Below are 12,246 nucleotides of genomic sequence, written 5' to 3' on the forward strand. Positions count from 1 at the left end.
AATGTGGTTGCTATGGCAGCAGATTTGTGGGTGGGGCCTAGTGGGAGGTGTCTGGGTTATGGGGCAGCACCCTCCGGAAAGATCAATGCCTTTCTTGTAGAAATATATTAGCTATCACCAGGATTCAGCCCCTTTTCTCTTTTCCAGTTGTGCCTAACTTGCCCTTCTGCTTCCCACCATGCACTGAAGCAGCACAAAGCCTTCCTTGCTCTTACACTTCCAGCCTCCAGAACTATGAGCTTTAAAAAACTTCTTTTCTTCATAAATCACCCAGCCTCGGGCATTTTGTTATAGCATAGAAATCAGACTGAGACCATTGCTGACTTGGATTTTATGAACCAATAAAATAAATAGAGAACTGCCTAAAGTTAGCAACAGCCTTCCCCAAATAAATAAAAAAACAATCACACTTTACCATTACGATCATTTCTTTTTTTTTTTTTTTTAAAGGACATGGAACACCAAAAAGGTCCACAGGATATGGCCACAAACTCAAGGGATGTTTATTAAGTTCACAAACATACTTTGTGGAAATGCTCACTATGGGGTCCCCCTTTTCTCAGGTGTCTGGTCGCTGGCAAAAATATAACCAGGCCTGAACCCTCCCTCTGGGCTCCTCTCTTGGTCCCAGTTCACCAGGAGCTTATTAAATACCCAGGGGCTGGGCCTGGCCTCGGAGAACAGAATCAGCCGTCAAGGAACGAGACAGAGAGGTGCATGTAGTTGGTCTAGAAAACCAGCATTTGGAAAGTGCCGGGGTCCCCTTTCTCGTAGGGGGCCAACGATTCCATCCTGGCCACACAGCACTTGACTGCAGGGGTTCAGGACTCTCTGGACGGCTGTGGCCTGATCTGTCCTGTCCTTGTGGCCTGCTCTGTCGCTGACCTCGGGAACCACAGTGGCCTCTAGATTTGCGCGGCCTGCCCGCCCCCTTCCTCCACCCCTGCTGAAGTGCGTTCAGGTGGCTCGGGGCCAGCCGGGCTGAAGACGGAGCCAGGGCACCAGAGAACCTGTCAGAAATCAGCATCCGCCCACAGCAACGTCACCAGCCAACGGTGGCCCTGCAGGACCTCCGCACCTGCAAACTACACGCGATCACAGCACAGTCCAAACCCGTCTTCTATTTATCTGTGGGGCTTGGACACGGTTCGAGATGAGAAAATCAAATTTGCAGTCCAGACACTGAGTTGGAGGTGCTCAGGAAATCCTGCAGGGGCTGGCTGTCGCCCGCTGGCCGCTGCGGCCAGCCGGTGCTTGACCTTGGCTGCGCACTGCCACCCCCCAGGATGTTCTGAAAAGCACTACTGCCTGAGCCCCGGCCTCCAGGGGCTCCGATGTCACCGGGCTGGAGGGCAGCCTGAGCGCTGGGGGTTTATAAAGCTGCCCAGGTGACGTGCATGTGCGGCCAGGTCTGGAAGCCACCAGGCTAGAAGCGGTTCCTTCTTGATTCGTGGGGAGCTGAAATGGGGCTCCCTCCGGAGGGACATGCTCCGGAAATGGAATCTCAAGTACACAGAAAAGGGGCGATTTGTCAAAGGGATCCACGCTCTTCCTGTGAATCAGGAAGCATCTGCGTCCCCACCGGCTGCACAAGGACGTAGGTGGGTACAGCCCTATACCCACTGGCCAGATGAGGAAACCGGGGCTTCGCGGTACTGAGGGATCTGACAAGAGCCACACAACCAGGGTTGCAGCCCTGAGAGGAAGATACACACGGCCCCAGGGTGCCTCTGTCCCCCACAGCGTCCAACCAACCGGACTGCAAGCTCTCTGCAGTCAGGGACTGTGACACCCACTTCCTTGACTCCTTGATGACACTCAGTATCATATTTTACACATCAGAGATCCAATCGATGCCGGTGACAACCTTCAGGAGTGGTGGGTTCAGGGCATCGTCCTGAAGAAAACAATGAGGCCCCAAACTGACCTGAACCCCAACACCACATGATAGTGCCCACAACCACAGCTCACAGGTCAGGGCTCCTGCACACCAGCACGGGGCCCGGCACCCTTCTATTTCATCCTAACACCCACTTCATGAGGAAGGTATCACGTGCCCATTTTAAAGGTGGGGAAAGTGAGGCTCCGAGAGGTCAGATAATGAATGTCAAAAATAAGATTGGGACGCAGGCTGACCCCATCCTCAAGGCCAGGGCTCTTACCTCTTTCTTCCCTCCCTCACAACCAGCAGCTTAACTCTTCTGCTCTCCTCAGGACCCGTAGGTGTTTGGGAGAGCAGCCCCGTTGGAGGAATATCTAAGGGGACCTTGGGCAGCGTTCGCCTGTGCCCTGGGTGCCATGATGTATGGACTGGCCCGGTGCCGACCTTCCCTTAGTCTTGTGTGGAGAGGAGAGGGAGGAGGACCTCTGCACTGGTCTCCTAGGGCCCTGGAACAAGTGGCCACAGCTGGGCAGCTTCAGACAGAGCCATGGACTCACTGTGACCCTGTTGTGGAGGCCAGAGGTCCCAAACCAAGGGGCCCTTGATTTCCAAAGCGGGGCTGGCTCTTTCTGGAGGTCCTGAAGGGGAATCTACCCCCTGCTGCCCTCGCACTCAGTTTCTGGTGGCTCCAGCCACCCTTGGTGTCCCCAGGTGTCCTCTCTCCAATCTCGGCCTCCATCTTTATAGGGTACGTGGTGGGTCTCCGTCCAAATCGCCCTCCTCTCCTGGGGACACTAGGCAGGTTGGATCAGAGCCCACACGAGTGACCTCGTCTAGACGTGAGGACACTGGCAAAGACTGCATTTCCAAGTCAGGGCCCATCCACAGGGAGCAAGGGCTTGAAGATGGGCCTGTCTCTGGGGTTCACGGTTCCCTCGTCCAACACGGCTGGAAATGAGCCGCCACAGAGTGGGTGGAGACGACTCTGGAAAGATACAGACAGACCCCTCTCCAGCCTCTCCACCAGCGCTAGCCTCTGGCTTCACCTTGTGTACACCCCTAGTGACCAGAGACAAGGCCAGGTCTGGATCAAGTCCCCTCTCACCACAGAGCATCCCCAGGAAGGTGAGGGCAGGTTCCTGGCCACCTGGAGAGCCGCAGGTAGGACAGACAGTAGGTGCAGGGAGGTCCTGGGTCTCCCGCTCCGGCCCAGGGTGATTTTCTGCAAAGATGTCAAGCAGGAAGCAGAAACAGGCCCCAGGTGCAGACATCGCCCCCAGACCCAGCGCAAGGCAACACCGACGTCCTGTAGAGTAGCCGGTCCCTTCTCTTCGACCGTGTCCAAGTCACAAACAACAAAGACAGACCAAGAAACTTCTGGTTTGATGGCCGAATGCAACATGAAACCCTGGATCGCGCCCTCTCCCCGGAGGAAAATTTTCTGTAAAGGATCCAACGGGGCAGTCACTGAAACTGAATGTGATCAGAGGGAAATACGGGTCCAATGTTAAGTGCACTGAATTTGGGAGCTCTGTGTGGTTATGGAAGGGTCTAAGAGAACAGGCAACGCAGTCTGAAAAGGTTTGCAAAAATGAGAAAGAGAGAGAGAGAGAAATAGGGGGGAGAGACAGAGAGAAAGAAAGGGAAAACGTTAAAAACTAAGTTCTTGATATTATCATGCCACTTTTCCTGCAGTGTGGAATCCCAGTTTCCCCTCCGTGTTCATGGAAGGTTGATTCCGGGACCCTCGTGGATTCCAAAACGGAGGATGCTCAATTCGCTGGTAGAAAACAGTACAGCGTTTGCCCAGAACCACCCCCCCCACCCCCCCCCCCCGAATCCTCCTGGGTACGGAAACCACCTCCAGATCGCCCACACACCTGCTACAGTGTCCCAGCTATGGAAGTCGATGCCACGCTGTATTGTTCAGGGCACAGTGACAAGGGGAAAGGTCCGCACCCGTTCAGTGCAGGTGGATTTTTTGGTAAAATATCTTTGATCCTCTGTTGGCTGGTTCGCAGATGTAGAAGCCATGATACGCAGGCGCTGATTTCAAAAATGAGAAACTAGGAATCAATTGTCCCATGGCCCCGTGATTCTGAAGCGCTGGCTTGCAGGACCCCCCGGGGGGTGGGGGGCTCGTGGGAACTCATCTTGCTGGCCCCCTGCTCCGAGCTCCTGACTCAGTAGGTTTGGGACCCGGGAGGACGGCAGGAATCTGCATTTCTAACGAGCACAGGCTGCCGCTGGTGGTGGTGGTCTGGAACACAATTTCACCCCTGGGGTGACCAGTTTACAGGGTGGAGGTGACCACCCTGTGACTGGACACAGAGGGGCTTAGAAGGGGCTGTTTTTTGGGAAGCAGGGTTGGGAGGGGTGGGGGCGGGGGATGCCAGGGACCAGTGCTTTTTAGGAAGGACCTCTCCAAACCGCCTTGCCTGCAGGTGTGTGTGTCTTACTGCCTGCGGAGCACTTAGACAGGGGCACTGGGGTGGAGCCATGGGCAGTACCTGCTGGGGACCTGCTGGACACTGAGTCTCCAAAACAGGGCAAGGTGAGTACGGCATCGGCTGGGTCCCTGGTGGGGGGCACCAGCACCAATGCCAACTGCCCCTCTTGCTCCTCCTTGGGGAGCAGAGTCCTTTGTGTCACCGTGGTGAGAGGAGACACGCTCTCTCCTTGGAATTGCTGCCGCTGCGCCAGCCAGGCTGAGCCCAGATCACCCCCAACCTCTCGATTCAGAGCCGAGTCCATGGTGGAGGCGCAAACTTCTGTGGAGACACGCGCTTCTCCTCCCCCTCTGCTGCGGGGTAATGAACCTCGGCCTCAAGCCTCATTACACCCCATTATACAATCAGCCCCATCCCGAGGCTCTTCAGAACCCTCCCGTGACTGCCCGAGCCCGGGGTGCGCCACTGGGCTCCCTGCCCTGTCCCCCACGACAAACCTCCAGGACAGGGCACATCTGCGCTCCTCACCTCGTCTGTGGGACCAAGAATGGGACCCGGAGGGGACCCAGGACTTCAGCCCCGGACGAGGGCACGCGCTCTTTCCAGATAACATTGCAAAGCGAACACTTCCTAAGACCAGTGCCTCTGCCTCTCCAGCTCCAGCTGGTGCCATTATGATCCAAATAGGAAAGTTCCAGATCCATCGGCCACTAGTTCCCCACCGTAGCCTCTGCGCTGAAGCTCCCCACCCCCAGGGCAGCTAACAAAGCAACCCCAGCCCTGACCCGGATACCCAGGATGAGGGAGCCGCAGAAGCTGCCCGCAGCTGGCTTCCTGGCCACCGTGGGCAGCTGCCTGGCCCCACGGGGACGGCCAGCACCTGGGCCCATGGATGTCATGAATATTAAGAGAGAGCCCAGGAGGGGTGACGAGTGGCTAGCCAGCGTGGGTGCTGCTCTGTGGCGCAGCCTGCTGACAGGCAACCTCCAACCGGGAGAGAAAAACTCAGCAGGTTCAGTCCCCCACTTGCTGAGCAGCCAGGGGTTCAACTCGAAGCCCCGAGGTGTAGGTTAAGGGACTCGGGATGAGTGCGAACGTCCTCACCTTTCCTGACCTTGTGGCCCTGGGCCTGTGACTGAGACTCTCCCAGCCCCAGTTTCTTCATCTGTAAAATGGGATAACCACGGTGCTCGGGTTCTAGAGGACGGTGCAGCATCGATGAGATAAAAGGAAATTGCTTTGCATGTCGTCTGGAATATTGTCAGCACAGAATAAATGCCAACAGCTGTGACTGCCATTGCACCCCGGTTCCAAGTGACTCCATCATCTCGCACAGCAACAGCTCCCTGGCGACCCTTTATGGAGATGCAGCAGCGCTCCGAGCACCAGCCCCCGGGCTAGGAAATTTATCTGTGCTCCTCATTTTAGCCTCACTGCATCCTGGCGGGGTAGAGAACGGGCTCAGGGGGTTCACTGATTTGCCTAATGACTGTTCAGCAGCGGCTTAGTTGTTCCAAACCCCAAATCCCTTCCACCAGCTGGTGATAAAGGATGATGAATAATCGACTTTTCATTTAGGTGACTCTTTTTCACTCAAAAGTAATTTGAGACAGCCTCATCTATGTCACTTGGGATCTGAGATGACCCTCTGAAGAGCCTAAAGTATACACAGCTTGTTGGACCCCAAATGGGGTACATGGGTGGCGACCCTCAGCCCAGACCCAAGCAGCATGGAAGACATACAGACGGGCCCTGACTCAGGATGGCTCGTGGTTCAACTGCCCTGATTTGATTTTTGTCCTCGATGATGGTGTCAAAGCCTGCTCAGACGATCCGTCTGTTTCTTCGCTATTAGTTCAGTATTTAAGAAACCACACGAGATGTTCAACACTCTTACAAAATAAGCTTTGTCAAAAATACAAGCAACAATCAATGTTGGCAAGGATGTGGGGAAAAAAGGTACCCTCATATGTTGCTGGTGGGGCTGCCGATTGGTGCGACCATCACAGAAAGCAGAGTGGAGATCCCTCAGAAAACCTGGAATGGAACCACCATTTGACCCAGCTATCCCTCTCCTTCGTCTATACCCAGAGGACTTAAAAGCAGCACACTACAGTGAAGCAGCCACGTCAATGTTTATAGCAGCTCAACTCACAATAGCTAGACTATGGAACCAACCTAGGTGCCCTTCAACAGACAAATGGATAAAGGAAATGTGGTACATAGACACAATGGAATATTACTCAGCCTTAAAGAAGAATGAAATCATGGCATTTGCCGGTAAATGGATGGCGCTGGAGAATATTATGCTAAGTGAAATAAGCCAATCCCCAGGAACCAAAGGCTGAATGTTTTCTCTGATATGAGAATGCTAATTCACAATGCCAGGAGGCACTAGGGAAGAATAGAGGTACTTTGGATGAGACAGAGGGGAGTAAAGGGAGAGGGGCAGCCTGGGGGGAGGAAGGATAATAGAATGAATCGGATATCATTATCCCACATGGTTACAGGACCAGTGTAACTCTACATCACACACAACCAGGAGCATGAGAAGTCATGCTCCATTTATGTAGGATGTGTCAAAGTGCATTCTACTGTCACGGATAACTAATTAGAGCAAATTTGAAATTATTTTAAAACTAAGCTTTGGTCTTAATGATCTTGCCAGATATAGGCTAGTGGAAGTGTTGTGAGCCCGTCATGGTGGCTACGCTGAGCTGTGATGTCCGGTGGGCATGTTCCATGTGTCCCTGACTTGGGGTATCTTGGATTAACAAGGGGTCGAGGGGACTCCTCTGTAAGCTGAGGGCCGTCTGCGCAGTGAGCATGGAGAGGTGCGCCCACTGCTGCTTCTCAGGGAGCAAGTTCCTTTCTGAGTCGGCATCTGGAGACTCAATTATCCACCAAGGAGGCCTTTGTCCAAATCTGGGAGTTTTATCAGTTGCTTTACTTAAGGGCTGAACAGGAGAGTCTGACACCGTGCCTGATTCACACTGAGTGAGCCCGTGAACACAGAGGGCTGGCAGCCCGGGAGAACCCCGCTTCCTCCATGAGCTGGGCTCCTGGGGCACCCCTACCTGCCCCGACTCATCACCCCTCCACCAGGGGCGTAGGGCGAGTCCTGAGGAGGTGACGTCCTTCTCGCAGCCCACACAGGACAGCCGGCCACCCTGAGGCTCCGAGGCTCGGTACTCGGAGTAGAGGGGGGCTGGGGACCCAGACAAGCAGAAGAATCCAGCCCAGGCCGAGGGGCTCTTCCCAAACCGCACCCTAAAGGATCAGGGACCTGGCGAGGGGAAGTGGGTTGGGGGTAAGCCTCAGAAGGGCCAAATTCCCCAGCTCTGGAACGGGCCTCCGTGGACTCTCTTTTTGCAGAGTTGGGGACACGGAGACCCAGAGAGAGAAAGGAATTGGGTGGGCTGCAGCGGTGGGCTGCAGGCGAGGGCTGGGGCTGGGTTCAAGACACAGCCCGGGGCAAGGCCAGGCGACCTCCGGGCTCCTCTCCCGTCTGTAAACTGGAACAGCGCTCGCTGCCGGCCTCCCAGGGCGTGGGGAGTCTGAACGTGAGGACCGTCCACCCGGCCAGCAGGGACAAGGACACACAGGCCGTTGGTGGCAGTGGGGCTCCAGCAGACAGCTTCCCGTTTCTTCGTCTGGAGCCGTCCCACCCCCCCTAGGCTGTCTGTCCTTCTGCTGTTCCTTGCCATCAACGGATGTGGGGCTGGTCCCAGGGGTCCCAGCTCCGCCCACGGGGACGCCAATGCCATCCTGTCCCTTTTCAGGAGGTCCGAGGACAACCCCTTCGCCCACAAAGGCCAGGAAGGTCCAGGGGCCAAGTGCTGGGAGCTGCCTCTGAATAAAGGTCTTGGCTGCTGCCCAAGGTGGACAGACCAACCTTCCCTCTCAGTGGGCACCAGAGCAGGGGCAGAGAGGCAGGAGCCGTGGAGGATCCTCAGAGACCCTTGCCAGGGGCAGGACCCAAAGGTGCAGTCGGGAAGGTTGAGGTTTTTGGTTTTTTTTTTTTTACCCAGATGTCTTTACTCTGGCCCAAACCAGAGTGCAGAACACTAGTCAACCCCCAGGGGGACTGTCCTCATGTTCACTCGTGGGATAGTGACCCCCAAGGACAGACAGCGGCTGCCCCGTGTCATGCCAAGGTCAGTTCCAAGCACTCTTAGAGCTAGAAGCGGGGAGACGGCATTGAGCCACAGGGGGCCAGAGGCTGTAAACACCAGAGAAAGGAGTTAAGAAGCCACATGCTGACAGCTACCATTTATTAAGCACTTACTGTGTGCCAGGCCCTGTGGACAAGGTCATGCCCGACAGGCATGAGCTCAGCTGGTCCTCACGACGTGTAGGTGGCAAACCTATAATCATCCCCTTTTCACAGAGGAAGAGACCGAGGCTCAGAGAGACTCTCACCTCCCTGGAGGTCAGACACATCAAAATCAGGCTCACTCTCGGGGGACAGCCTCGCCATCCAGCCGGATGTCAGATGTCACGTCAGTAGATCAACAAATAAAACTCCCAGATTTAGAGAAAGACCTTCTTGGAGGGATTGATTTGGGTTCTCGAATCACATCTGATGGTTGAACTGATCTACTCTGCATTAGAAAGAACCCGATTTAAGTCCCGGCTCAAGTGCATGACAGCTGTGTGAATCTGGGCGAGTTTTCTGCTGCCCCGGAGCCTCGGTTTCCTCATCTGGACAATGGGAACAATCCATCTATCCAATCAATAATTGCAAGAACTCAGAGCTCCTGAGGGTGGGTGATTAGCTCAGTAAACATTCCTCTCATTTATCCAGAGTGACAGCAAGTCGTGAACAGCCCGTGGCTGTATGAAGGGGCAGGGGTCACTTATTCCACCGTCTAGCGGCCCCCTCCTTCTCCTGAGCAAACCAATCAATCAAAATTGCTCTCTTGGCCAGAGGACCCGCGGACTGAGTTCAAGGGACTCCCCTCTGACCGTGCCTGTGCCCGCCCGTTCATCACAAGGGGCCTCTGGGCAGAGGAGATTAAAAGCCTTCCGAACCCTCGGCCCTTGATCTCCAGAAACTTCCATTTCCGCTCCGAGTAATAACAATACTCTGTCTCCGGCAGAAAATTGGTGACAGCAAAACCATAAACCACCCCAGGCCACGCTCAGCCCAGTTGGAACCTGAATATGTCTCTGAGATGCAAAGGTTACGAGAGCGCTGACCCGAGCTAAGGAAAGAACACACCACCTCATCACAGCCGCCTCCTCCCTGTGGCTAAGAAAAACAAAGCTGCTCCTCTGTCACCCTCCACACCTGCGGATCGGAGAGCAGGAACCTGCCAATCACTCCCCCTTCAAAACCACCCAAAGGGGCGTGAGAGGTGCGCGGGGGAGGCGGAGTGTCAGGGGGAACAGAGCGCCTGCACCTGGCCCACAAAGCCGCAGTGCTGGGGACCAGAGGGGGCCGCCCTGTCCCCAACCCTCCCCCCAGCCAGGGCAGCCCCAGGCGGTGACTTACTTGCGGAGAAGTTGGCCTCCGTGGTGTGGACCGAGTGGACAGGAGGGGTGGACGGCAGAAAGGGCGCGTGTCCCACGAAGAAGGAGCGCAGGGAGCGCTCGGACAGCAGCGGGGAGCGCTGTTGGGAGGGGATGTTCTCGCAGCTGCCCACGCTGCTGTGGATCTTGAGGTTCAAAGGTTTGCTCTTCTTCTTGGCTCTGGGAGGGAGACAGAAGACCACAGGGAAATGTATCCGTCCAGGCTCGGAATTAGGGCCAGGCTCCAGTCTCCCCCTGGAGGGTCCAAACCCCAAGGGGAGACACGAGAAGGTCCACAGCGTCCAGGAAAAGAGAAAGGGGCCGGGTGGAGGGGCACCATGGAGGACAGCTAAGGGGACAAGCCGTCCTTTCCACCCTGCTCCCTCGGGAAGCTCTACAGAGCCCAGGGCCAAGGGCATCTCCCACCTCACCCTCTGAGCCCTCAGGGTCACGCGCCCCCACACTGTCCTCTGGTGTCTGAAGAAGTGGACCCCGGTGCCTTCAGGAGGTCTGTGTCAAGGTGGCCTCTACCCCCATCTGAGACGTCAGTCCCCACGTCACTGCCCTGCATCCATAGGAGAACAACCTGCTTGGGCACACCCCCCACTGGTTCTCAGTCCATCCCCGACCAGGAGCTCTGGATGGTACCCATCTTGGGGGTGCAGAAGGAAGCGGCCCCCCCCACACTGTGGGCTGGACCCCACGAGGCCCCTCAAGGGCAGCTGCAGGAGATGTGTGGACCCTGGGTGCCCCCAGCCCTCCTCTCTGTGCCCATCAGAGAGCAACCAGGGGGACCCTCGTAGCCTGGTGAACAGGGCCAAACCCTCCAGATTTTGACGGCTGGTTTCACCAACCTCAGGCAAATCATTTTCACGCCGCTAACTTGACTCTTATCCATCAGAGAGTTCTTTGCCAGGATGTGGAGAAGATTAGATAAAATAATCCCTGTAAATTACTCAGTCTGGAGTATCAGGATCCATCCTGATTGTTATCTACCATGGGGATCCCTCGGAGGATTCCTTTGAAGTATGTGCAACTAAAACCATGTGGAAACTTCTAGAAAGTATGGTCCTAAGCTCAGAGACTCTCTGAGATCCGGGAGATGCGAGATGCTACAAAACCCCCATACCTAGCAAGTGACTCGCACTTGGCAGGAACTTAAATATTCGTTGTATGATCTCGAAACAGCAAGATGAAGAAAGGTACTGAGGATTTTGTCCCAGAACCCCCTCAGCCCGTAGCCTCTGACCGATGGCCGGCTCCAAATCCACTGGACAGAAGACGGAAGAGGGACATCTGGCCTCAACCCTGTAACCCCGATGGGCTGAGTGGACGTCTGCCCTGTCTACCACAGAGTGCATTCGTGGAAAACCCTGCAAAAAAGGGGAGGTGCACGGAATTGTAAACATCAGGAAATTCATCACAACTCTCTGAAGGAAAGAAACGGTGTGATATCTAAACAGTTAATTAACAGCAATGTGTTACCACTGTTAATATCCAATCAGAAGCCAACTGTCTTACTATCGCCAACTGTCATCAACTATCTTACGAAGGATATTTTTGTACGCACTCAAGGTTGGGCTCAATCAAACATATTCTTCAAATGTCTAAAAATTTCAAAAGAGGGGGGGCGGTGAGGGGCTTGGCGATTACGCGACGTCCCGTGCTCAAATAAATAAAAACGCCAGGGTTTTCAGGATTCTTTTTGAATCCATATTTTCTCTCTGTCCGTCTTCCTTGCAAGCAGATAATTAGCAGGTGAAGTTGTTCCATCTCCAACAGGACCCTTCACACTGAGAAACAGACGGGGAGGAAATGCTAAAAGCAGAAGCACTCCAGCCAGGTGCTGATGGGCTTGGATCTGCAGCTCAGAGAGGGCATCTCCAGAGGCCTCGACATAAGGTGTGGACATTTAAAAACCCGTCCAGTTTACCAGGCAGGACACTTCATCGTGAGATTAACGACAGCACCAACCGCGGCTACTATTATTGCTACTTTGAATACAGACGGTGTCCCAGGGGCTGAGTCTGGGGCCTTTCAGGTCTCATTCCAAGCCTCACCATGACCTCTAGGAGGATGCCGTGTTATCCTCTCTCCACTGACAAGGACATAGAGAAAGGACAGGTCATAGGGAAAGGGCAGGGGAAGGGTGGCCCGTCTCTCAACTGACTCCAGACCACTGTCCACCCTGAGCCCTCGGTCCCTGACTTCTAGCAGAGTCCCGAAAGGCTCCTCCATCTCTTCTCTTGGAAGACTTCGCCACAACACCCCAGAACCCCATCTAGATATTTCCATTTGTCCTTCTCCCCCTCTCTTTCTCCGAGCCCTCTCAGTTTTGAGGGACTAAAGAGGAAGGGCAAGATGGCAAGATGGCCTCTCAGGGAATGTTCCTACTGTTCC

The 12,246-nt window shown here is 54.9% G+C and overlaps 1 protein-coding gene and 1 long non-coding RNA gene across 2 annotated transcripts in view; both read right to left on the reverse strand.

Moving 5' to 3' along the window:
- Positions 1-12,246, reverse strand: part of Ksr2 (kinase suppressor of ras 2) — a 350,333-nt gene that overhangs the window by 137,303 nt on the left and 200,784 nt on the right. The window contains exon 5 of the mRNA XM_021729336.3: positions 9,830-10,026. Within this exon, the coding sequence (XP_021585011.1) occupies positions 9,830-10,026 (197 nt within the window). The remainder of the gene's footprint in view (positions 1-9,829; positions 10,027-12,246) is intronic.
- LOC144375226 (uncharacterized) lies at positions 482-6,216 on the reverse strand. The gene is made up of 2 exons (XR_013434792.1): positions 3,763-6,216; positions 482-3,455 (listed from the first exon to the last, which is right to left on the reverse strand). It is a non-coding gene; the product is annotated as an uncharacterized LOC144375226 (long non-coding RNA).

The sequence above is a fragment of the Ictidomys tridecemlineatus genome, chromosome 2, assembly GCF_052094955.1.
Source record: "Ictidomys tridecemlineatus isolate mIctTri1 chromosome 2, mIctTri1.hap1, whole genome shotgun sequence".
NCBI lineage: Eukaryota > Metazoa > Chordata > Mammalia > Rodentia > Sciuridae > Ictidomys > Ictidomys tridecemlineatus.